The 25,873-nt window shown below is 46.2% G+C and overlaps 1 protein-coding gene across 1 annotated transcript; it reads right to left on the bottom strand.

The window, feature by feature from the left end:
* Window positions 1-27: 27 nt before the first annotated feature.
* Window positions 28-25,873, bottom strand: LOC132566175 (cytochrome P450 2K6-like). Its single transcript, XM_060230938.1, has 9 exons — window positions 25,515-25,873; window positions 21,535-21,697; window positions 14,361-14,510; window positions 13,566-13,726; window positions 12,520-12,693; window positions 6,376-6,523; window positions 2,173-2,357; window positions 1,668-1,809; window positions 28-246 (listed from the first exon to the last, which is right to left on the bottom strand). The coding sequence occupies exons 1-9, from the start codon at window positions 25,695-25,697 to the stop codon at window positions 59-61; spliced, it is 1,494 nt and encodes a 497-aa protein (XP_060086921.1). The 5' UTR covers window positions 25,698-25,873; the 3' UTR covers window positions 28-58.

Here is a 25,873-nt window from a genome sequence, read left to right as displayed (position 1 = left end):
CAAACTGGCACCAAACAGAAAGGATGGTTTACAGAGGGAAGCTAAGCATGCTTGGATGTTAAGAATGTGGCAAAGCACAAATCCTGAAGGCTATGGGAGGCGTTGTGAAACCAACTGCAGGGGTCAGATCCAGGTCTTCTTTCGACATCCCGGGGGCTGGCTGGAAAGTGAATCTCTGCAGGAGACTCGTAAAGAAGAGGAAGAGTTCCATTCTGGCCAGGGTCTCTCCGGCACATGCTCGCCGACCTGTGAGAATGGAGATGAAGCAGAAAAGCCTGGTTTATTGAACTTCTTTATCATACCTTTGTACTGTTTCACCCGTAGAATGGTGGCCAAAGTAATTTAGCATTAAACACAAGAAAGTAAACATGACGTTTACTGAAGAACATAGGAACACAATGATTAAGGCAGAATTCAGATGGCCAATTTGAGCTGACATAGGCGCGGCCCCCAGGCGGATTAAAAAAGCAAGGCCAGACAGGCTCAGCTGCTGCCCATCCTGCTCCCATGCTCACCCCGCCCTCTGATGTCTCTGAGACGGATTAAATAGCTATCACTTGAGAAAGGAAAGGTCCCCTTTGCAAGCACCAGTCGTTTCCGACTCTGGGGTGACGTTGCTTTCGCAACGTTTTCACGGCAGACTTTTTACGGGGTAGTTTGCCACTTGGGAAGTGGTAGCAAATTCTTCTGCTGTACTCCAGGGGTGGAATTTTAGCAGGAGCTCCTTTGCATATTAGGCCACACAACCCCTGGTGTAGAACCTTGTAAGCTCTTGGAGGATTGACTGCATCAGGGGTATGTATGCAAAGGAGTTCCTGCTAGAATTCTACCCCTGCTGTACTCCATCTGTCTTTTCAGGCGTCTGACTGCAGGAATGCGCAAGTGAGGAGGATTGGTGGTGTGAACCTGCCAATCCGCACTAGGTACGCACAGGCAGGACTTTTTTTGTAGCAGGAGCTCCTTTGCATATTAGGCCACACCCCCCCTGATGTAGCCAATCCTCCTGGAGCTTACAGTAGGCCCTGTACGAAGAGCCCTGTAAGCTCTTGGAGGATTGGCTACATCAGGAGGGTGTGTCCTAATATGTAAAGGCAGGAGTGGAATTCTAGCGGGAGCTCCTTTGCATATTAGGCCACAACCCCCTGATGTAGCCGATCCTCCTGGAGCTTACAGTAGGCCCTGTACTAAGAGGATTGGCTACATCAGGGGTGCGTGGCCTAATATGCAAAGGAGTTCCTGCTACAAAAAAGCCCTGGTCACCGGTATTCTTTTTTTAAAAAACTGCCCAGAGCGCATGAGCACATGTGCACGAGTGCATGGCCACTAAAATGTAATGGGGGGGGGGGAGAAACCCAGATTGCGCTAAGGGGGTGTCATGCAACAACCATGTGAATATTCCAAAGCACTCCCTGAGTGATATACGGGCACATCGCGCAGGAGAATCTGATTGGGATTTGGCCATTTTAGTTTGGGGCGGCACAGTTTGGGAAGCCTCCAGTGCACCCGAAGCTTCCTGTCTGTACCCAATCTAAGAGTACTAAAGAAGAACACTAATATTGACTGAATAATTGAGAAATGGTCAGCTGGGATGGTGGTCTTCCAAATCAACGGACGTGGGTACCTGATCTATTAATGAAGCCCACAGTGATCAATCTAAACGGAGTTACCTGCAGAGAAAGGCAGGAAGGCATCTCTCTTGACAAACTTTCCTTCGGAATCAAGGAAGTGCTCAGGATAGAACTTAAAGGGTTTCTCCCACTCGGATTCATCGTACAGCACTGAGTACAGCAATGGAAGGATATATGTTTCCTGAAAAGGCAAAGCAATGAGTTATTGATGAAAATGAAGATGAAGATGGCCCATCGAGTACATCAGCTATGCTCCAGACAAAGAAAATGCCATCTTACTAACAGTTACATGAGAATTCAAATGCAGTAAAAGCAAAATAAAAATTGACCTGGATGGACAGTGTTATTTTCAAGATTTAATTTTTTGGGCACAATTCAGGCAAAGTCAAGCACATCCCCCTTGTTTGTATAAGATAAATCTATGGAACATAGAAGAACTTCATCAACTGGCTCTCTTATTCCACAAAATTAAATGTTGATTGCAAAAAAATCGCAAATGTGCCATGTTCAGCTGAGTAATGAATGTAAAGCAAAGAACAATCACCTTTGGGATGAAGTAGTCTCCAAGAGTGACATCTGCAGTGGTGGCATGTGGCACATTGGTAGGGACAATATTAGCAAACCTCTGAACTTCATGAATCACAGCATCCGTGAAGGGCAGTTTTGCTCGGTGCTCAATTCGTGGCTCAGCGGACCCGATGACCTTTGTTATTTCTTCTTTCACTTTCTCTGAGAAAACAGATCATTTTCCCTCAATGAATTAAATTTCTGTTTCAGATTTGAATTATTCCCCAAATATACTGGGGCCATCTTAATTAATATGAATGGATCTTGCATTCTGCTTTTGATAAAGGGTCACCAGTCAGAGATCTCGTGACGGAGGGGGCCTCCCTGTTCAACCTTGAGAGGGGGCGAGAAGAAGAAGAAAAAGAAGACATTGGATTTATATTCCGCCCACCACTCCAAATCAGAGTCTGAGAGCAGCTCACAATCTCCTTTACCTTCCTCCCCCACAACAGACACCCTGTGAGGTGGGTGGGGCTGAGAGAGCTCTCACAGAAGATCCCCTTTCAAGGACAACTTTATGAGAGCTATGGCTGACCCAAGGCTTTACAAGAGCTATGGCTGATTCCAGCCGCTGCAAGTGGAGGAGTTGGGAATCAAACCCGATTCTCTGAGATAAGAGTCTGCGCACATAACCACTACACCGAACTGGCTCTCTGGTGGCAAAAGGATGGAACTCACTTGCAAGTTTTGAATTTGTAGAAGGAGGAGATTAAGCAGGAGATTTCAGGAAGCATTCATTTTTCCCTGGGAATCTAGTGTGGAAATACAGTGTTGTTGCCTCAAGGAAGACATGGTTTTGCTTCCCAATCACAATAAGTATTCATTTTTTTTTTGTCCACATTGGACTATCACCTACAGCAACCAAACTGACACAATTTGCTGTAAGTCCCACGAAGCACTTCCTCTACTCTTGCTGTCACTTTTGGCTACCAAAAGATTGTTTTTGTGGTCATGGGAATGTAACAGTGAACGGTCATGAACGTGGAAGGCATCTGTGAAGAGGGGGTAATAATAATAATAATAATACTTTTTATTTGTATCCCGCCCTCCCCGCCAGGGCAGGCTCAGGGTGGCTCACAACATATAAATGTAATATACAATAAAACCATACATAATAATTACAATTATAAAATCATCATTAAATCATTAACAGTTTGTATTAAAATTAATATTGTGGTGCTATAACTTAGGTCTTGATAAGACTCAGTGGCTAAAACATGTCCAGCGAAACTTCTTTCTTGGCTCGGTATTAGGTGAAGGCTATTTTGAAGAGGTAGGTCTTACAGGCCCTGCAGAATTGGTGTAAACATCGCAGGGCCCGTACCTCCTCCGGGAGTTGATTCCACAGCAGTGGAGCTGCAATGGAGAAGGCCCGATCCCGGGTGGTCTTCAATCTGGCCTCCCTTGGCCCAGGAATATTCAGCTGGTTCTTTCCAGCTGACCTCAGTGCTCTCTGGGGTTCGTATGGGGAGAGACGGTCCCTCAAGTAGGCAGGTCCTCGGCCATATAGGGCTTTAAAGGTGATAACCAGCACTTTGTAACGGACTCGGTACACCACTGGCAGCCAGTGCAGTCCGCGCAGCCCTGGCTGTATGTGCTCCCATCTTGGGAGTCCCAACAGCAGCCTAGCCGCCGCGTTCTGCACCAGCTGCAGCCGCCGGGTTCGGCACAAGGGCAGCCCCATGTAGAGGGCGTTACAGTAATCCAGTCTCGAGGTGACCGTAGCATGGATCACTGTTGCTAGGTCCCGGCGCTCCAGGAAGGGGGCCAGCTGCTTCGCCCGTCGAAGGTGAAAAAACGCGGACTTGGCAGTGGCCGCTATCTGTGCCTCCATTGATAATGAAGGCTCCAGAAGAACCCCCAAGCTCTTGACGCTATGGTAGGGGATAGGCTTCCCAATCCCAGGTCCCAGCGGGGGATCCCCCGGTTTTACAGGCTTCCCCCCGCCCCAGCCAGCTGGCCAGTGGGGGAAGCCTCGCCCCCACAGTCATTATGCAGCTCTAAATCTCTGGCAGGCTTAGAAACCTGCAAACAGGTCTGTTTCAAAATGTGTGTGTGTCTGTGTGCCTTTAAAGCTGAGCAGGAAGTACTTCATGGAAAGGGTCAGCAACACAGTCCCTTAGTTTGTTTTGCTTTCATTTCAGAGCAACTGTGTGTGTGTATGTGTGTGTGTGAGAGAGAGAGAGAGAGAGAGGAGCGTAGCCCCTGTTCTTTTCAGATGTCATTGTGGAGGAACCAGACCCAGTAAGTGTGTGTGTGTGTGTGTGTGTGTGTGAGAGAGAGGGTTGCCAATCCACAGGTTTGGAGGCCCTCCCCCCTCCCCCACTTTAGGATCATCAGAAAGCGGCATGGGGGAAGGAGGGAAATGTCTACTGGCCAATTATTATCCCTATGGAAAATGACTCCCATAGGGAATAAAGGGGAATTGATCTGTGGGTATTGGGGGCTCTGGGGGGGCTGTTTTTTTAGGTAGAGGCACCACATTTTCAGTATAGCATCTAGTCCCTCTCCCCAAAATACTCCCCAAATTTCAAAATGATTGGACCAGGGGGTCCAATTCTATGAGCCCCAAAAGAAGGTGCCCCTATTCTTCATTATTTCCTATGGAAGGAAGGTATTTAAAAAGGTGTGCTGTCCCTTTAAATGTGATGGCCAGAACTCCCTTGGAGTTCAATTATGCTTGTCACACCCTTGCCCCTGGCTCCGTCCCCTATGTCTCCTGGCTCCACTCCCAAAGCCTCCTGGCTCCACCCCCAAAGTCCCCAGATATTTCTTGAATTGGATTTGGCAACTCTAGAAGGGGATGAAGTCACAGTCCCAAAAATAATCTTTCAGAAGCATGGTGGAAACTGTATAGTGGGAGAAAGTTCCATAAGCCTGGCTTCTGTGCTTAATAGGATACAAACCAGAGTTCAGACGAGATTTGAAAACATATATTGTTATTGATTTAAAAATCACTAGTTTTCAGAAAGAATAAAGTTGAAGGGAGACTCCAATGTAAACCTACTGAATTAGATAGATCCAAGTGGGCAGCCATGTTGGCCTAAAGCAATAGAACAAACTTGGAGTCAAGTTTCACCTTTAAGACCAGATGGGGTAAAACAGGAAGAACAAGAAGAAGACTGCAGATTTATACCCCGCCCTTCTCTCTGAATCAGAGACTCAGAGCGGCTTACAATCTCCTATATCCCCCCCCCCTCCCACAACAGACACCCTGTGAGGTGGGTGAGGCTGAGACGGCTCTCACAGCAGCTGCCCTTTCAAGGACAACTCCTGCTATAGCTGTGGCTGACCCAAGGCCATTTCAGTAGCTGCAAGTAGGGAATCAAACCCGGTTCTCCCAGATAAGAGTCCACATGCTTAACCACTACACCAAACTGGCTCACTGTATAACTCACTGGTGCTTCTTGATCTTCCTCATTCAGGTAACATCCAACAGCAGTCTCAGGGTTTTTCTTGTTCCTACTTTTATGCATAAATGGAATTGAGATATCCTAGAACAGGGGTGGGGAACCTCCATCCCGAGGGTCGTATACAGTCCTCGAGGTCACTTGGCGTGGCCCCCGGGGATTGCTGGGCCGAACCGAGCCATGTGGCAGCCTCTCTGGGGCCTGGCTGGCCAGCGAGGATCGTGGGGCCCAGCCGCGCTGTGCAGCAGCCTCCCCAGGACCAGGCAGGGATCGCAGGGCCCAGATGTACTGTGCAGCAGCCTTCCTGATGCCTGGCTGGCCAGCCAGAATTGCTGCGGGGCCTGGAAAAGTTACTGTCACAGTTCAGTTTGCACTTGATTATTGCAGATCGTGTGGCCTAATATGCTAATGAGTGTGTGACCTAATATGCTAATACTAGGGGATGTGGTCTAATATGCTACTGAGTTCCTGTTGGGGTTTTTTGTAGACCTATGTAGACCTGTAGGCCTAGGGTGGTGGGCAAGCTGTGTGTGTGTGTGTGTGCGTGCGCCAGATTAGGCTCTCCCCACATGACTTCAAATAGAAAAACAATTATTTGCATTAATTTTGCTGGCCTGAATCATTCTCCCTCGGCGGAACGCTGTTTTTTAAGTTGATAATTTTTTATGGCCCGCGAATGATGTTATAAATATCCATATGGCCCTTGGCAGAAAAAAGGTTCCCCACCCCTGTCCTAGAATAATGGAAACCAACCAATTTAAAGGACCTACTCTGAATTTCAGGGTACTTCATCATCAGCAACAGGCCCCAACGCAAGGTAGTCGAAGTGGTCTCCATGCCAGCACCAAATAAGTTCGCCACAACAATTTTTAGGTTTTCATTATGGAAAAATCCATTGCTCAGGCTCTTGTTCTTTTCCTACAAGATAAAAGAAAGCATTCCTTTCCTTTCTCCAACTAAAACACCACAGCTCAATGTCTTGAGTCGTTTAGCTATCTAAAATTTCATTTCCAATTTATATTTATTTCTCAAAAGACAAAAGGAGAAAAACTGTAACACCCAAAGTTATATTAGGATTTCGAACTGAAATGGGACCACCCTGCTTGGAAAAGAATAGTAGAAATTCAGCTACCACAGTAAAATTAGATGACATCTTAGGTTGGAATATAAAGGACATTCCAATAAAATATGAGAAATTGTGTCTATTCTACCAAGCAAATCCTGTCAGAGACGGAAGATGCAAAAAGCTGTTTCTCATAAACTTAGCTGAATGGTCACTCAGTCTTGCAAGAGTAAAGGCCCTGAGATGACCATGAGGTCTTCTGTTATGAATGAAATATAGAACTGTAAAGAACCCACCCACTGCCCCCAAAGTTTCAAAATTGTAATTGTTTTTCTATTCTCTCTGGAAGGGCAGGAAGCTGTCAATTACCAGCCATAGTTAAGCAAAGGACTTGGCCAGCAAAGTTAGCTGATGGATTTGGTGTTAGGTGTCTCCAGATGACTCCTGGAGATTTCCCAGAGTGCCTTCCAGGAGGGCTCCCAGAATGCACTGGCATGCCCCACGATGCACCTGGGTATCCCAGGGTCCACCTGCGTGATTAGGTGGAGCAGATCAAAAGGGGTTGAGAGAGTGATGTAAAATGGGTGGAGACACAGGTTTAATAAAAGACTGCTGAGCTCTGGTCTCCATTCCAGAAGTCATCTTGACCATGTGGTATGGCTGTCTGCAAGCAGGGATCCTGAGGTAATGGGACATCTTTAGAACATTTTGCAACTTTTAAAGCTGTAAATACCTTCCCTGATTGTGACATCTAGTTAGGGTACGTTTTAGAGCCAGGGAAAGAAGGATGCATTTCAGCGCTCATTTTGTAGCAGGAGCTTCTTTGCATATTAGACCACACACCCCTGATGTAGCCAATCCTCCAGGAGCTTACAGTAGGCCCTGTAAGAAGAGCCCTGTAAGCTCTTGGAGGATTGGCTGCATCAGGGACGTGTGGCCTAATATGCAATGGAGCTCCTGCTACAAAATGAGCCCTTTAACCACCTTTGCTTTGTTCTTCCATGTGCTGATTTGGGTGTGGTGCTGAAGCAGGCCTGTAAATATATATTTTAGTGTTTGCTGGTGGTGGTTCTTTGTACCAAATTGCTCTCCAACTGTTGTAGTACATGCTACAGTAAAAGGGGGGCTCCACAGGGGAGAGAAGAGGTCAGGGGACAGGGGGTCAACCTTCCGGGGGTCAGCCCTAAGCTGCATTTTGTCCCTGTGATAACCAGGCACTGGGTTTCAGGATACCTTGAGGCCAGGCCTCAGAACTGAGAAGGGGGAGTCAGGAGTCTGTCCTTTCTGGCAGGATGATGATGATGAGATTGGGTTTATACCCCGTCCTTCACCTGGAGTCTCAGAATGGCTTACAACAGAAACAGAAGTTGTGAACCACATGTGTTAATCAAATCTTAAAAATATGCACTGTGGCTCTGTGAAGTGGTGTTAATGAGAGATTAGGCTGAAGAAGGATCGAAACCATGAAAAAGTCCTAGGAGAAAGGTCCCATATTTATTCTCTCTTTTGGAACTCTGCATTCCTTCATACAATTGGATCTTCAAGGGTTCTACGTAAAGTTGATATATTATCAACTGTAGCCCACTGGAACTTTTTAGGAAATAATTTTTGCAGACATTAAGTGAGTACCCCTATTATGTTAAAGGAAAATGTTGTATTGAATACTTGTTGTTTCCAGAATAAACTTGTCAATGTACATATGTTTTGTGTGAGCGTTAAATAATTTCCGGTGTTCATTGTTGTTTTGCTAGGATTGTATATCGGGCAGGGCCAGCTCGCCCACTAGGCAAACTAGGCATTTGCCTAGGGCGCCGCCAGGGCGGGGGCACCGAATTTGACCTCCCCCCCCAGGCAAATGCTTAGTTTGCCTACTCCCCAGTCTCCTCTTCCCTCCCTTCCCCATCAGGTCTATTTCAATGCTGAGGAACGGGTGGTCGAGTGCTGCATTCCTGGGCTATTTAAAGGCGCCTCCCCCCACTGATCAGCTGATAGGTGAGTAAAACCATGCCGGAAGCTCCCGGCTCCTATGCTGGCCCTCCAGCATGCCCACTGTCAGTGCTGGGTTGAGGGGGCAGGCCAGCAGCAGGCGGAAGGACCAACGAGCCACTGAAAGAGTGGCTGCCACCGCTGCCTTGGAAGTGAGGAGGAGGCAGCAGTGGTGGCCGCTCTTTCAGTGGCTCACTGGTCCTTCCCGCTGCTGCTGGCCTGCGCCCTCAAGCCAGCACTGACGGTGAGCATGCCGGAGCCGGGAGCCTCTGACATGGTTTTACCCGCCGATCAGCCTGGGAGCGTGGTTCTCAGCCACACGTTTCCAGGCGTTGAAATAGGCCTGGCGGGGAAGGGAGGGAGGAGGAGGCGTGGTGGAGGGGGGCAGCGGGGCACTACAGAAGGGGGCAGCGGGCCACAAGTCTGCCTAGGATGCCATGCACCCTAGGGTCAGTCACGACATCGAGACCTGATATTATTGCATATCAACAGAGGGAGTGGGCAGAACGGGGTCTGTAGGAGAAGCAGGCCTGTTTTATCACAAGAACTATTATGAGCAATCTGCCTAATTCATTTTTTAAACTTAAATTTACTGATTCAGCAAACCCCAATGGCTTGATAGATCCTGTGGTAAAAGCAATAGCTGACCATTTCTTGTCCATGATCTTAAGCCACGATGATTTATAAGAATCCTCTTTCAATAAGGACAGATTGCCATTAACGCAAAAAAGTAACTTTAAGCGTAGATTAAATGCAAGTATCCATGCCCTGGTTTTTAGTGATGGCTGACCAAATTTGACATGCAAAGCCACACCAGCAACACAGAGTGGAATACTTAGCCGCTTTCTGAGGAAGTAAAGAAGTGAAAAACAATAGATTCCCTGACCACCTTAATTCTTATTGCCACTCCATATAATAGGGATTACCTTTAGAATAGCTCCCGGTACATCTTGTCTGAAAGAAATTCAGAATACCCCCAATACAGGTTTAACTTTGTTTCTCACAGCTTTTTAATGCATAGTCCAGTTTAAATTCAAAGTCAATAAAATTCCAAGACAGAAAATTATTTAATTCACGCCCCGCCCTCCTCATCCCCATGGGGCAACTATAAGCTTTAGAACAGGGGTGGCCAATGGTAGCTCTCCAGATGTTTTTTGCCTACAACTCCCATCAGCCCCAGCCATCAGCCATGCTGGCTGGGGCTGATGGGAGTTGTAGGCAAAAAAACATCTGGAGAGCTACCATCGGCCACCCCTGCTTTAGAATTTTGTTTTTTGTGACTCCCACCACCTTGGACTTCTGACATTTTACTGTCAAACCTTCTTTACAACAGTAGTCAGGAAAAAAAACTTTCAGGATCTCAGTTTAGACCAGTACAAGGGATAACAGTATGACATCGTCTCCATACAGCAAAACAGGAATACTACAGTAAGCCAGACAAGGAATATGACAAGATGGATCAAAACGAATTAAAAAGAAAATGATGCAGCAGGCAACCTTGTCTTAACATTGAATGCAAGTGACATGGTCTAGCTTCTGATTCCTCTTCCTTGGAATCTGAAGGATCCGGCCTCATGCTAGTGGAATCCCCATGTGAGTAGCTGGGTCCAGCAGCAGACCCAATGGGGGAAGCATTTGGAAGTGAAAACACTTCCCTATGATGTCCTGAATGCTTAGTATTCCAGGAGAAGAGACATATTAGAAGCAGAAAACCAGCCAATGAGGCAGAGGGGCCCTTGGATAACCAAGGGGTAAAAGGATTACTGAAGGACAATAAGGAAATGGCTGAGAAGCTGGGTGCATTTTTTTGTCTCCGTCTTCACTGTGGAAGGTACAAAGTGCTTGCCCACTCCAGAACCGCTGATTTCAGGAAGGGTGTTGAAAGACCTGAGTCAGATTGAGGTGATGAGAGAGAAGGTCCTATGGCCAGGTCTCACTTTGTAGCAGGAGCTCCTTTGCATATTAGGCCACACACCCCTGATGTAGCCAATCCTCCAAAATCTTACATGTCTCTTCTTACAGGGCATACTGTAAGCTCCTGGAGGATTGGCTACATCAGGAACATGTGGCCTAATAAGCAAAGGAGCTCCTGCTTCAAAGTGAACCCTGCCCATGACTGATAAACCCTGATGGCATACATCTAAGAGTTCTTTCAGAACTCAAATGTGAACTTATGGATCTCCTGACAAAAATATGTAAAATACAGAATTCACTGCCACAGGAGGTGGTGGCAGCTACAAGCATAGGTGGCTTCATGAGGGGATTGGATAAACATATGGAGAAGCGGTCTGTCAGTGGCTATTAGCCACAGAGTATAGATGGCTCTCTCTGTCTGGGGCAGCGATGCTCTGTATTCTTGATGCTGGGGGGGCAACAGTGGGAGGGCTTCTAGTGTCCTGGTCCCACGGGTGGACCTCTGCTGACCTCTCCTAAAGCAGCAGAGCATAGAAGGAGGAGATAGCTCTTGACAGCTCTAAAAAGAAGTTGAAGCACTTGCTTGATCTTTCAGCAATGATCAGCATTAATTCCTGGAACGGAGTTCTTACAGGACCAGGACTGACAGGCTGGTAGGGAATCAGTAAAAGACCTGCACCTATAGGAAGGTGAGCACAACTGTAAAGAGTGACATCTGGTCCTTGAGGGATGAGTCCGCTCCTAGGCAGGCTCTGTTGGGCAGTATTGTCTAAACCAGGCTGCCCAACCAAGCCTGTGTTGAAAACTTTCCCTACAGAGCCAGTTCCTGGGCAGGGTCTGTTGGGCAGCCTGGCCTAAATTGTTAGCCCCTTTGAATTCTCAGCTTTTCATTTATTTATTTTTTGTTTAATAAATGTTAGTGATACCTTTTTTGTTGCAGAGACATATGAACAACAACTGGGGAACTGGAGAAAACAGAATAATATTTGTGCTGCATATTGAATTTGAGGTTTTCTTGTGGAAATCCCAGTTAGTTTGATGGGCTGCTTCCCCTTCCCCCAAGCTGGATTGCTTCCCAGCTGGACCAGCATTCACATGCAGAGACTTGAAATCAATGGAATGCAATTAGAGCCCAGTGGCACCTTTAAGACCAGCAAAGTTTTATTCAAGGTATGAGCTTTTGTGTGCACTCACACTTCCTCAGATAACAGAATCTTATCTGATAAAGTGTGCATGCACACAAAAAGTCCTACAGTGAATAAAACTTGGTTGGGCTCTAACTTTGGGTGTTTTTACACTGACAGTTTGTGACTCTCTATCACCACATTGGAAACTCACCTTTTACATTACCTAACGTTCTCACAATTGTTTTGCATCGTTGCTACCCGAAGCATCTACATTTGTTTCGGTGAGATGAGTTTTGGAGCTGCTTCGGCAACGTTTTTCTCCACACTAGTTTTTTGATCTGGTCTTTTCTCTACAGCCGTTTCAAACTTGTATTGTAGAAGTTTCGGTGAGATGAGTTTCGGTGAGATGAGTTTCATGCGTTTTAAAAGACTCCTCCAAAAGCCACCACTAGGTGCAGTAATTTGCATGAGAACTGACAGCACTTGAAATTTTTACATATCATTGCTTGCCTCAGCTAGTAATTTAAATTTGTATTGTTTTTGCAGTGTTGACACGATTTCCAAGCAATCATATACACATAACTAAGCACTGGTATTCCGGCTGCCCTCTGATCAGAGACACCCCCCCCCTCAAAAAAAAATTGAAACGCTTAAATGTAAAAGGAAAATAATTAAAGCGGAACAGTGGCAGGTGATTTGAAGACTCTAAAACTCTGGATCAAACTGAATGTAAAAACACCCTTTGTCCTGTTGCTTCAGACCAACACAGCTACCCATCTGGATTTATAGCAGTGAAATTCGCCTGTATTTATTGGCATGTTTACCTCTTGCTGTTGAGTTAAGAAGGCATCGATGAAGCTTCTTTGGTCATTCACGTCCAGTTCTTTGAGGTGTTCTATGAAGGTGGCCTGTAAGAAGGCGTATAGCTCATCTCTGTTCTTAAGAACAGTCTTGCGACCACCAGAAAGAAAACCCAGAGCAGGGAATATGTTGTACATCTAAAAGAGTAAAATATGAGAAAGGAAAATATCAAGAAATTCTCAAATCCTACTGCTGTGGCACGAATCTCAAAGGTGTTTGTGTTTCAAAATCTCCCATGATGCTGTACCACCAAAATCTTCCCACTGGTTTTCAAGCATTGCAGTGAATAGGGTTATCTGGCTGTGGAACCACCAGGAGATGGGGAATGGGGACATGGAGGGTGGTATTGTAAAGTGAATTCAACTAGCTCTGAATTAACCAAGAACGTTTTACTGCAAGAAGAAACAGTCACAGAGAAACACAGGCTTAGAGAGAACTATATACAGTCTGGCCATGGCTAGCCACAAACCCCTGGCAGACAACAGTTTCTCCTATTGGCTCACTCAAGAATCCTTCATTTGCATCTCTTTGTTACAAGTTTGTTACAAGTAGCATCCTGATTGGCCAGTTCTTGCAGGCTTCAGGATCCTGGTTTGCAAGGAGTACCTGCTTCAGACTCAGGCCTACTAACAGCAAGTATATAACAGGTGGGTTGTTGGCAATGCATGTTCTGCAACATCATTCCAGGCAAAACCACAAGTGACATCAGCCTGTGTGCGAGATCTTTTTAAAAATCTTTCTCTCATTACTGTCTCAAGCAGCAATAAGCAACACAGGTTGCCTGAAGCCCTGACTACACTTAAAGCTGTACCGTGTTGAAAGGGTTGTTCCATGTGTTTTCCTAAACATTTCAAATAAGTTGCAAGTGCCTCAAATCAAGTTTTGTATCTGCTATGAAGTCTTGAGTTTGTACAGTGAATCTTTAAATACATGGATATGTACATAGTCCTTCCTGAACCATTTGTACCGGTTTTTCAGCCATTTTAAAATCAAATTTCAAATAGTTTACCATGACTGAGGGACTTCCTGCGAGCCGGGCATTTTCATTGACCAAGTTCAGTAATCTTAAAATTGTGGGATCTTCATATTCAAATCGCTTGCCGAGTAAGATCATCACTATAATATTGGCAACAGCAGCATTCATGACTGTAGTAGTCTCAAATGGTTTTCCTACAGAACAAATATTACAATGAAAACATGATATGGAGTTAACATCAGTATTACTTGTGCCTCCTTCATTAGGTTGTATGTGCTGGTATAGAATCACAGATTTGGAAGGGATCTCCAGGGTCATCCAGTCCAACCCCCGGCACAATGCAGGAAATTCACAAATACCTCTCCCAAACACATACCCAGTGACCCCTGCTCCATGCCCAGGTGGGGCCTGGAGATCTCCCTCTTTTACAGCTGATCTCTAGCTGGCAGAGATCAGCTCCCCTGGAGAAAATGGCTGCTTTGAAGGGTGGAGTCTATGGCATTGTACCATCTGAGGTCCCTCCCCAAACCCCGCCCACTCCCAGATCCACCCCCAAAGTCTCCAGGTATTTTCTAACACAGACCTGGCAGCCCTGCCTACATTTACTGTTAATAAAGAGGCCTTCAGCCAAACAGAACTGAGTGGTGTTTGCTCCGCTACACAAAACTAAGAACATAAGAACATAAGAGAAGCCATGTTGGATCAGGCCAACGGCCCATCAAGTCCAACCCTCTGTGTCACACAGTGGCAAAAAATGTTATATACACACATACACTGTGGCTAATAGCCACTGATGGACCTGTGCTCCATATTTTTATCTAAACTCACCTTCGAAAGATTCAAACTTCTGTATTAGGAAATGGCACTCCTCAACGATTTTGTCTTCTATGGTCTTCTTGCCCATCCCGTAGTCCCTTAACGTGCTTATTGCAAACCGCCTCATCACTTTCCAGTTCTCACCGTTAGAAAAAATAATACCTGGAGAGAAATATATATTATGCAAAACAGAAGTTGATTCCCGATTGTTTGGCACAGATGACCCATCAGCCTTGCTAAAAATTCACCTGCAAATGGGGACTAATATTGGGAATAGAGGGCAGGAGAGAGATAATTTTCTTGTTTCGTTGCCAAACATTTTCTACAAGGAGCAAAAGCAGGACCAAAATACAAGAAAGACATTAAAATGTTCACAGGGTCCCACTGGGGAGGGACGGTGGCTCAGTGGTAGAGCATCTGCTTGGGAAGCAGAAGGTCCCAGGTTCAATCCCCGGCATCTCCAAAAAAGGGTCCAGGCAAATAGGTGTGAAAAACCTCAGCTGGAGACCCTAGAGAGCCGCTGCCAGTCTGAGAAGACAATACTGACTTTGATGGACCAAGGGTCTGATTCAGTATAAGGCAGCTTCATATATGTTTGTTCCTGAGAACTGAGCCAGCTCCTATCCATATAACCAGCCATGTTCCTAGGTCACCATACAAAGGCTGCCAAGAAGATTTCCCAGAATTCCATCTGCTTCTGAGAGAGGCTACAGTTTCACCCCATTGACTCGGTTCTTGCTGGCTGTGCAGTCATCCTTTATTCTATGCCAAGGATAGAGCACTCTTCCATCACGGCTATCCCTCTTCCCACAATGTGAGTTTCAATATGTCTACCATTTCCTGTAGACATTGGGGGGGTGGTGGGGGGTGGGCTCCCTCTGGGAATCCTACCCCCTCAGGGAAAGTGCATGCGCAATACATAGCCTCTCCTCTCCCGGTGTAGTGAACGCCGCGTGGTCACTGTCTGGCTATGCCTGGCAGATGGTCACTGCAATGGCCTCTCCTGCATTACTACATCCGTAGCAACACCTTCTCGCTGGTCCCCCCCGTTTTCACAGAGTTTGCTACGTCATGGTGCGACCGAATTGTCCGGCGGTATAACCGGATGGGCAGGCTGGGCCCACCAACTTCGTCAGCCTAAGAGAAGGAAAACTCTAACATCAAACCCGGGCAGATAGAGCTCGTTAATGTAACACCTACCACCTGGAGGACTCACTGCCGGCGTCCCGGCTTACTGGGCCATGGCAGATGACCCCCAGGTGAAAGGGTGGAGCCAGTACCGCGCACACTGCGCTTCACCTAAAAAATCCCTCTGCGCAGGCCTGAAGGGCATATCCACACACACAACCCACAATGCATCAAGTCCTGCAGCGATAGGCAAGGGGCGAAACGGCAGGTGGAAGGTGCCACTGGAAGCCGCAGTCCCGATCCTGCATGTAGGCGGTTCAGGATATTGGTCGCCTGATGCTAACCCGGAGACGAAAGCATCTTTCGGCAGCACCCTGAACGACCAAGCAGCCTTATCTAGGGACAGCACTGCTTGCTCCACACGGAGAGGGGCCTAGAAAAGGTGGCCTAAACAAAGCTCGTCTCCCCCACCCCAGTTGGCTAGCCGCGGTCAACGGGCATCCTTACTTGCGGTCGAAAAATAACAACAAAGAAAAGGCATGCACCTGCCTCACAAAGTGTGCAAAGACTAAAGCTTGCGTGTTGGAACATCAGAACCATGCTTGACACAGTAGGCAGTGGTCACCCTGAACGACGCTCTGCTCTAGTTGCCCACGAACTTCTCAGGTTGAATATCGACATAGCAGCTCTCAGTGAGGTCCGTTTCCCTGAGGAAGGTAGTCTTCAAGAACACGGTGCTGGCTATACCCTCTACTGGTCGGGTAAGTCAAAGGCTGAGAGCCGCCTTTCTGGCGTTGGCTTCATGGTCAGGAACTCCATTGCCTCCAAACTCGAAAACCTTCCAACAGGTCACTCAGATCGCATCATGTCCATGCGCCTCCCACTTCAAAACAAGCAGCATGCAACACTCTTCAGTGTGTATGCCCCAACCCTTCAAGCAGATCCTGCAGAAAAGAACAAGTTCTATGCTGATCTACGCAACCTCGTACGGCAGACCCCTACAGAGGACAAGGTGATCATCCTTGGCGACTTCAATGCCAGAGTAGGTAAAGACTCGGAAGCCTGGAAAGGAGTACTTGGCAAACACGGCATTGGCAACTGCAATGACAACGGGCACCTCCTGCTAGAATTCTGCATGGAGCACCAGCTCACCATCACCAACACTATCTTCCAGCAGAAGAACAGTCTGAAGACAACCTGGATGCACCCACGGTCCAAGCATTGGCACCTTATCGACTACATTCTGGTGCGCCAGAGAGACCTTCGAGATGTCTTACACACCCGAGTAATGCCCAGCGCAGAATGTCATACGGATCATCGTCTTGTACGCTGCAATCTCCGTCTTCACTTTAAACCCACACCCAGGAGAGGAGGTATCCCTCGGAGGAAGTTTCAGGTTGGCAGTCTCCAGTCAGCCGAAGTTAAAGCTGCCTTCCAGGCAAAACTCCAGTCAAGAATTGAGGACCTCAGTTGCCCCACAGACCCTTCTCCAGAAGCACTCTGGGAACACCTAAAAACTACCGTCCTGCAGATCTCTGAAGAAGTCCTCGGGTTCTCCACAAGGAAGAACAAGGACTGGTTTGATGAGAACAATCAAGAGATCCAAAAATTACTGGCAAAAAAGAGATCTGCCTACCAAGCACATCTTGCTCAGCCCTCCTGTCCTGGGAAAAAAGCAACCTTTCGCGCTGCATGTAGCAACCTCCAGCGCAAGCTTCGAGACATTCAGAACGAGTGGTGGACCAAGCTTGCAGAGAGAACCCAGCTGTGTGCAGACACTGGTGATTTAAGAGGGTTCTACGAAGCCCTGAAGGCAGTATATGGTCCATCATATCAGGCTCAGAGTCCCTTGCATAGTGCAGACGGCCAAGTGCTCCTCACAGACAAGGCATCCATACTGAACCGGTGGTCAGAGTATTTTCAGGTTCTCTTCAGTGCCAACCGCGTAGTTCAAGATTCAGCAATCCACCTCACCCCACTTCAACCGGTGAAAACAGAGTTGGATGAGATCCCCACCCTAGAAGAGACTGTTAAAGCCATCAAGCAACTGAAAAGTGGCAAGGCAGCAGGAGTTGATGGAATTCCACCAGAGATCTGGAAGCATGGGGGCACAGTACTACATAGCTCACTTCACAAAGTACTTGTCACCTGCTGGGAACAAGGCAAATTACCACAGGACTTTCGCGATGCAATCATCATCACCCTATACAAGAACAAAGGGGAAAAGTCAGACTGCTCCAACTACCGGGGGATAACCCTGCTCTCCATCGCAGGCAAAATCCTTGCCAGAATACTCCTGAACAGACTGGTGCCCACCATTGCAGAAGAACTCCTCCCAGAGAGCCAGTGCGGCTTCAGAGCTAACAGGAGCACCACCGACATGGTATTTGTTCTCAGGCAGCTCCAAGAGAAATGCAGGGAACAGAACAAGGGTCTGTATGTGACTTTTGTCGACCTTACCAAAGCTTTCGATACCGTTAGCAGGAAAGGCCTGTGGCAAATCTTGGAACGTTTAGGATGTCCCCCAAGGTTCCTCAGCATGATCATCCAGCTACACGAAGACCAGCGAGGCCAAATCAGACACTGCAACGACCTCTCGGAGCCCTTCCCAATAGGCACAGGTGTAAAGCAAGGCTGCGTTCTCGCGCCAGCTCTCTTTACGATCTTCTTTAGCATGATGCTTCAAAGAGCCGCAGTAGATCTAGATGAGGACGATGGTGTCTACATCCGCTATCGCACCAATGGCAGCCTGTTCAACCTGAGGCGACTAAAGGCACACTCCAAGACAATGGAAAAACTCATCCGAGAGCTACTGTTTGCTGATGATGCTGCACTCGTCTCCCACTCGGTATCAGCTCTGCAGCATATGACGTCCTGCTTTGCAGAGGCTGCCAAGCTATTCGGCCTAGAAGTTAGTCTGAAGAAGACAGAAGTTCTCCACCAGCCTGCACCCCAGGAAGATTATCACCCTCCCTGCATCACTGTGGGTGAATCAGTTCTGAAGACAGTCCAGCAGTTCAGCTACCTGGGGTGCATCATCTCCTCAGATGCCAAGATCGACAAGGAGATTGACAACAGGCTGGCAAAGGCAAACCGTGCATTTGGCCGACTGCACAAAAGAGTGTGGAGCAACAAGCATCTGAAAAAAGGCACAAAGATCATTGTTTACAAAGCGGTTGTGATGACAACCCTCATCTATGGCTCCGAATCGTGGGTTTTATACCGTCATCACCTGCGACTCCTTGAGCGCTTTCATCAGCGCTGCCTTCGCACCATCCTCAACATCCACTGGAGTGACTTTGTGACCAACACTGAAGTCCTCAAGCGGGCAGAGGTTACCAGCATCGAGGCACTGCTGTTGAAGACGCAGCTGCGCTGGGCAGGGCATATTTCTAGGATGGAAAGCCACCGCCTTCCCAAGATTGCCCTGTATGGCGAACTCTCCACCGGCCATCGAAATAGAGGGGCACCAAAGAAGAGGTACAAGGACTCCTTGAAGAAATCCCTTAGCACCTGTCACATCAACCATCACCAGTGGTCTGACCTAGCCTCAGATCGCAAAGCATGGAGGCACACCATCCACCAGGCTGTCTCTTCCTTTGAGAACACACGCATAGCTGGTCTTGAGGACAAAAGGAGATTGAGGAAGAATCGCACTGCTACAGGACCAACCCTAAATCAGACTTTTCCCTGCAGCCGCTGTGGCCGGACCTGCCTGTCCCACATTGGTCTTGTCAGCCACCAGCGAGCCTGCAGCAAACATGGACTATTGCACCCTTCTTAAATCTTCGTTTGCGAAGCCAAGCCGAGAGAGACCATTTCCTGTTCTCTCCCCCTGCCACCAGCCTCCCTATTCATTACTCAGGGATAGGACATTGTTCTAGCTGTGTGTGTGTAAAGTCACAGCTTGCATGTAAAGTCAATGTTTGTGCGTAAAGTTTGTTCAGACACAGCCAGGGATCGTTTTGTAGAAAAATAGGTGGTGGAGCTCATTAGCATAACTCATTAGCATATGCTGCACTCTCACCAGCCAAAAGCAACCTGATGCAAGAAAGGAGAGCCCCGGGTGAGTGAGGCCTGCTTGGACTGGTTAGAGATCTAATCTAGTCTCCCTGGGCAACATTAATGGGCATCAACCAAAGAGAGGATTTGACCTTGACTACTGAAGCCTGAGAAAGAACTATGTATTATTTCAAAAGACATTTGAAATACTTTTGGCGGCCGAGGGAAAGTGAATAGCCATTGCCCCTTCCTGTCTGCTCTGGGACTATCCTCAATTAAAGAAGGCTTCCAGTGTGATCAGAAAGCTGGCTTTATTGATGAACAGTTTGTTGTTGTTCAGTTGCACAGCTGAGTTTGACTCTTTGCGACTCCATGGACAAAGTCACGCCAGGCCCTCCTGTCTTCCACCATCCTCCGAAGTCTGCTCAAATTTGTGTTTGTTACACCAGTAACGCTGTCCAGCCATCTCATCTTTTGCCGTCCTCTTCTTCTTTTGCCTTCTGTCTTTCCCAGCATCAGGATTTTCTCCAGTGAGTGCTCCCTTCTCATTTGGTGGCCAAAGTATTTCAGCTTCAGCTTCAGCATCTGACCTTCCAGGGAACAGTTGGGGTTGATTTCCCTTAGGACTGACTGATTTGATCTTCTTGCAGTCCAAGGGACTCTCAAGATTCTTCTCCAGCACCACATCTCAAAAGCTTCTATTCTTCTGCGCTAGGCCTTCCTTATGGTCCAGCTCTCACAGCCATATAGCTAGGGCTTCTTTTTTTTTTTGTAGCAGGAACTCCTTTGTATATTAGGCCACACACCCCTGACGTAGCCAATCCAAGAGCTTACAGGACTTTTTGTACAGGGCCTACTATAAGCTCCAGGAGGATTGGCTACATCAGGGGTGTGTGGCCTTTTATGCAAAGGAGTTCCTGCTACAAATAAAACCTAGACCAGGACAAACCTGTTTAGCTTCCAAGATCCAAGGAGATTGGAATAGCCTGTGCAGCTGGACTTGAACTCTCAGGGCACAGCTGAAGTTTAAAATAAATAATAATAATAATAATAATAATAATAATAATAATAATAATAATAATAATAATAATAATAATAATCATCATCATCATCATCATCATCATCTGAATGTTTCATCATATGGGGAAAGAGCAAGAGCTGCATGCGGGAAGTCCTCACATGATGAAGGAAACAACCCTGTTGTTTGCTCTTCTGTTTTATTAAAACCCTTTCCCCTGTGCTGTTTCCACGATCTCAATCTCTTGGGGCTGTTCTTTGCCCTCGGCAGACCTCATTTTGGGCAAGAGCTCACAGGAGCGGAGCTCTGGAACCTCTAAATTTTATTGTGATCTTCCTTTCTTACCCCTCTGCCCCCCAAATAATTGCTTCTGGGCTCCATGGTTCAACCCACCCACCCCCAGATGAGGATTTTACTGAACTCTTAGGATTTGACAAACTTTCTAATATTTTCCTCCACAAAAAAATAGGAAAATAACCAAAACATATAAAGCAGAGAGATGGAAATCTTCCTCATGCCACTGTGGCCACATAGGAGAAAGTACTTTTAAAAGTATGATAGAGAAAGGTTTTGTTATGACAATTCTAATTCAAGAAGCATTTTAAGGTAGATTCTGAGCTGGTATAATTTAGTACACCTTCTGGTGATGTTGGGGTTTGTGGCGTATGCAAATGAGTTATGCAAATGAGTTGTGCTAATTAACTCAACATCTCTTTTTCTACGAAATGACCCCTGGCTCTTGCGGGGGGAGTGGGGGAACACAGTGGAAAGGAGTTCCATAACCTCTTTGTGGAAACAAAATTCTCAAAAAAAAACGCATAGAAGTTCATGAGGGATACCCATGTCTTTCTCCTTCATTTCCCTCTGGAGCATTGTAGCACCTCTTTTTCCAGACAAAAGGTTCTGAGTTTAAGCCAGTCTAGATAGGAAAACTCTAGTTTTCATTCTCCTAGTACAATGTTTGGTTCAGACTCTCCATGGCAATATGCTCTATGCATTTAAGCAAGACCAGCTATTCTTCAGAATGAAGGACCTCACCATGGCCATGATCAAAGTCTTCAAACACTGGGACCATGGGCCTGTCTGCAAAGGCATCTGCCTGGTTCACCAGAGCCTCCTTCACAGTCTTGTAGCCTGCCAGAATGACCATTTTCTGGAATCCCAGTTGGATGCTGAAGACAGGGCCGTACCGTTTAGATAACTGAAATGTAATGAAAGGTAAATCTGGTCAATAATTATCTGATCGATGATTACGATAATACGTAGGTTATAATGAAGGCTCAAATCCAGTGTTAATATTAAAGCTGGAGAAGTAGTTTCTCTTATTTCGATTAGATCTTTTGTGAACATTTTTATAATATATTTATTTATTTTATCGGATTTATATCCCGCCCTCCCCGCCAAAGCAGGGTCAGGGCAGCTTACAACAATAAAAATATCTACAAACATTGAGCATTAACTAATTAAAACCTTAAACAGTATAACAATGAAAACATATTAAAACAATCTGGTGCTAATGGCAGATTGCAATCACTTCAGTCTTCTTGAGTATCCTCATATGTAGCTGTCAATTAAAAGCAAGTTGAAATAAAGCTGTCTTGCAAGCCTTGTGGAACTGGGCAAGGTTCGATGCATTGAAGAGATAATATATTGCAGGGATGGCCAACGGTAGCTCTCCAGATGTTTTTTGCCTACAACTCCCATCAGCCCCAGCCATTGGCCATGCTGGCTGGAGCTGATGGGAGTTGTAGGCAAAAACATCTGGAGAAATACCATTGGCCACCCCTGGTATATTGGGTTCGATGCATTGAAGAGGCGAGGTGGAAGTTATAATCAACCCTTTATTGTGTACGGCACGGTAGATGGCTGCTGCACTAACAAGACTGGAGAACTGGCCAACAGAACCACAACTATATACAACTCTGGGTTTCTTCGCAAGCACGTTATTGGATCATTCAAAGCGGCCCGGGCCCTGTGATTGTTCCCAGTTCCCCAAACTTCGTTTGTATGACTCCAATGAGGCAGGCAGGAAAACCCTATTCAGTTCACATATATACATTAGTTCACATACAGAAGAAGAAGAAGAAGAAGAAGAAGAATTGCAGATTTATATCCCGCCCTTCTCCCTGAATCAGAGACTCAGAGCGGCTTACAATCTCCTATGTCTTCTCCCCTCACAACAGACACCCTGTGAGGTGGGTGGGGCTGGAGAGGGCTCTCACAGCAGCTGCCCTTTCAAGGACAACTCTTATGAGAGCCATGTTTGACTCAAGGCCATTCCAGCAGGTGCAAGTGGAGGAGTGGGGAATCAAACCTGGTTCTCCCAGATAAGAGTCCGCACACTTAACCACTACACCAAACTGGCTCTCCACACCAAACTGGCTCTCCAACATCTTTGAAACATTGTATTCTTCAAAGAGAAAACATTTTTGAATATTGTAATAATGTTTAGAAAGAGCCCCGTGGCGCAGTGTGGTAACGCTGCAGTCCTGCAATCGGAGCCCTCTGCTCATGACCTGAGTTTGATCCCAGCAGAAGCTGGGTTCAGATAGCCGACTTGAGGTTGACTCAGCCTTCCATCCTTCCGAGGTTGGTAAAAGGAGTACCCAGCTTGCTGGGGGGGAAGTGTAGGTGACTGGGGAAGGCAATGGCAAACCACCCTGTAAAAAGTCTGCCGTGAAAACGTTGTGAAAGCAACGTCACCCCAGAGTCGGAAAAGACTGGTGCTTTACTAGATCTGAAAAATGTATTTTTAAAAATTAATAGAGCTTATTTTCCTTGTGTATGCAACTATTTTTCATGATTTTTCCCCTCCCCTCCCCTGTCCTCTTTTTCCTTTTGTATCCAAATTTTCCTTTGAGGGGAAAAATGTTGCTTTAAAAAAGAGAAACATAAATCATCCAGCTATGGTTGCCAGATGTCAACAAAAATAAATTTGGGAAAAATCTGTTGACCAAAAGTATATGCACGCATACAAACACACACACATGAAAAATCCCAGAAATGTCTCTTGAATAGAGGCTTGGGTTGCTAGTTTCCTGTCTGGCTGCTGAGTAGAAGATTACGTTCTTTTCAAACCTTCCTGGCTACAATGGGGAACAAGGGCACAATGTGGTGTGTGGGTGTTGTTCCTTTATCAAGCCACAGGGGGAAGGCAGAACATGTGTATGGAGCTTGGCCTTCCTGGTTGCAGGTCTCTAGAATTTTCTCAGGTTTTTGTTATGAGACAGAAAAGCAAAATACTGGAGTGTTCAGTTCAATATATTTGGCACAGCCCTTTCTCAAAGGAAGGAATCCTCCTGTAGATATGGTTTATACACAATCCAGAGAACCAAGGCTACATTCCTATGCATCTTAACCTAAGATTAACCATTTCCCCCTGAGATGCAAGTTTTTCTATATGTAGGGAGGCTTTTTTAAAAAATGGAAGGCACTATTCAAACACGGGACTTTCCTATCTGTAGCTCGTAGTGCTAGCATCAGAAGAAGAAGAGGTTAGATTTATATTCTGCCCTTCCCTCAGAGTCTCAGAGCAGCTTACAATTTCCTCCCCCTCCCCACAACAGAACCCTGTGAGGTGGGGTGGGGTGTTGAGAGAGCTCTGAGAGAACTGTTCTTGAGAGAACAGCTCTGAGAGAACATGTGACTGACTCAAGGTCACACGAGCAACTGCATGTGGAGGAGTGGGGGATCGAACTTGGTTTTCCCAGATTAGAGTGCACACTCTTAACCACTACACCACACTGGAAACACTGGCTGCCACTGTATTTATTTATTTATTTGATTTGATTTATATCCCGCCCTCCCCGCTGAAGCAGGCTCAGGGTGGCTCACAACATAAAATCCCACAAACAATTAAATTAATAAGTATTAAAATTACACATTCGGTAATAAAATAGATATACAATGATTAAAACAGTTAAAACAGAAAAACAGAATATTGAGTTGGTGCTATTCTGGTGGCGACGGCCTTCTTCCACTTCTCTTAAGTACCGGTGCCAAGTCAATTGAATGCCAGCCGGAAGAGGACAGTCTTGCAGGCCTTGCGGAACTGCACAAGGTTCCGCAAGGCCCTCACTTCATCTGGCAGTTGGTTCCACCAGCAGGGGGCTACGATTGAGAAGGCCCTGTCTCTAGTTGATTTCAATCGGACCTCCTTCAGCCCGGGGATTACTAATAGATTTTGTGATCCCGATCTAAGTACTCTCTGGGGAACATGTGTGGAGAGACGGTCCCTAGGACTCTTTCTTCCACCACCTTTGTTCTCTGAAGGTATGACTGCTGGGGTTTCAACAAAGAACTAATTTCAGTCCCAATTAGTACAATCCTGAAAACATAGTAAGCCCCACTGAAAAAAACTGAGTAAGATTCCAAGTTGACTCACTGGTGCAAGATCTATCTCGAACATAGCTTTGATCCCAACTTTCTATGTCTTATTACTATTAATGAAGCCCTGTCCCCCAATTTTCCATATGTTCTGTTAGAACAGAAATAAAATAGGAGGTCCTTGTCAACTGGATTATGGATTCTCCAGGAATAGATCAGATCAGGGCTTTTTTTGTAACAGGAACTCCTTTGCATATTAAGCCATACACCCCTGATGTAGCCAATCCTCTTGGAGCTTACAGGGTTCTTCTTACAGGGCTCTTGGAGGATTGGCTACATTAGGGGGATGTGGCCTAATATGTAAAGGAGTTCCTGCTACAAAAAAAGCTCCGGATCAGATTGTATTATATACTGGAGAAAAAGGGGCGTTGTGGAACGTTTGACTTGGTTTAACGATAAAGGTCTATGAATTTTTTCTTGGCACTGCAATGGTTTAGTTAAAGAGACTTCAGTTACAGCATGACTTCCAATGTACTAATATATCAAGTACATTTTATTAATGCATAAGCAAGTTATGTGTCATATATTTTTCTTTGTATTAATATTTGCATTTGGAATGGAGAAACTTAAGGTCTGTCTACCCTGCGGGACCAGAATAAGATAGGGATTGAGGACAAAAGAAACATGGTTACCTTGAACATGGTTCTGTAAGGCCTCTTCGGATCCATGAGGTGGAGGCTTCCAATGAGTGGTAATGTCCATGGTCTTGGTGGAAGCTTTTGGCTACTGCTCTTCCATGAATTGCTCCTTTCCCAAAGGAATGCAAGTATAAGGACAAATAGGAACAACACAGAAATAGGATCCATCCAATCCATTTCCTGCAAACAAGTTGCTTGTCCAGGTTATAGGGAAATTAGCAATGGATTTTGATCAAGGAATGTTTCTGGCCCCTAAAATGAGCCAGAGAGATTTGTTTATATAGATTCAACCCAGTATAAGGTCTCACCAAGCATCCAACCCAAGCATTTAATATGAAATATCCCTCAATATC

Source organism: Heteronotia binoei, chromosome 1, assembly GCF_032191835.1.
Source record: "Heteronotia binoei isolate CCM8104 ecotype False Entrance Well chromosome 1, APGP_CSIRO_Hbin_v1, whole genome shotgun sequence".
NCBI classification, from domain to species: Eukaryota; Metazoa; Chordata; class Lepidosauria; order Squamata; family Gekkonidae; genus Heteronotia; species Heteronotia binoei.
Note: the sequence above shows the minus strand (reverse complement) of the source record. Positions and strands in the feature narration are given on the sequence as shown.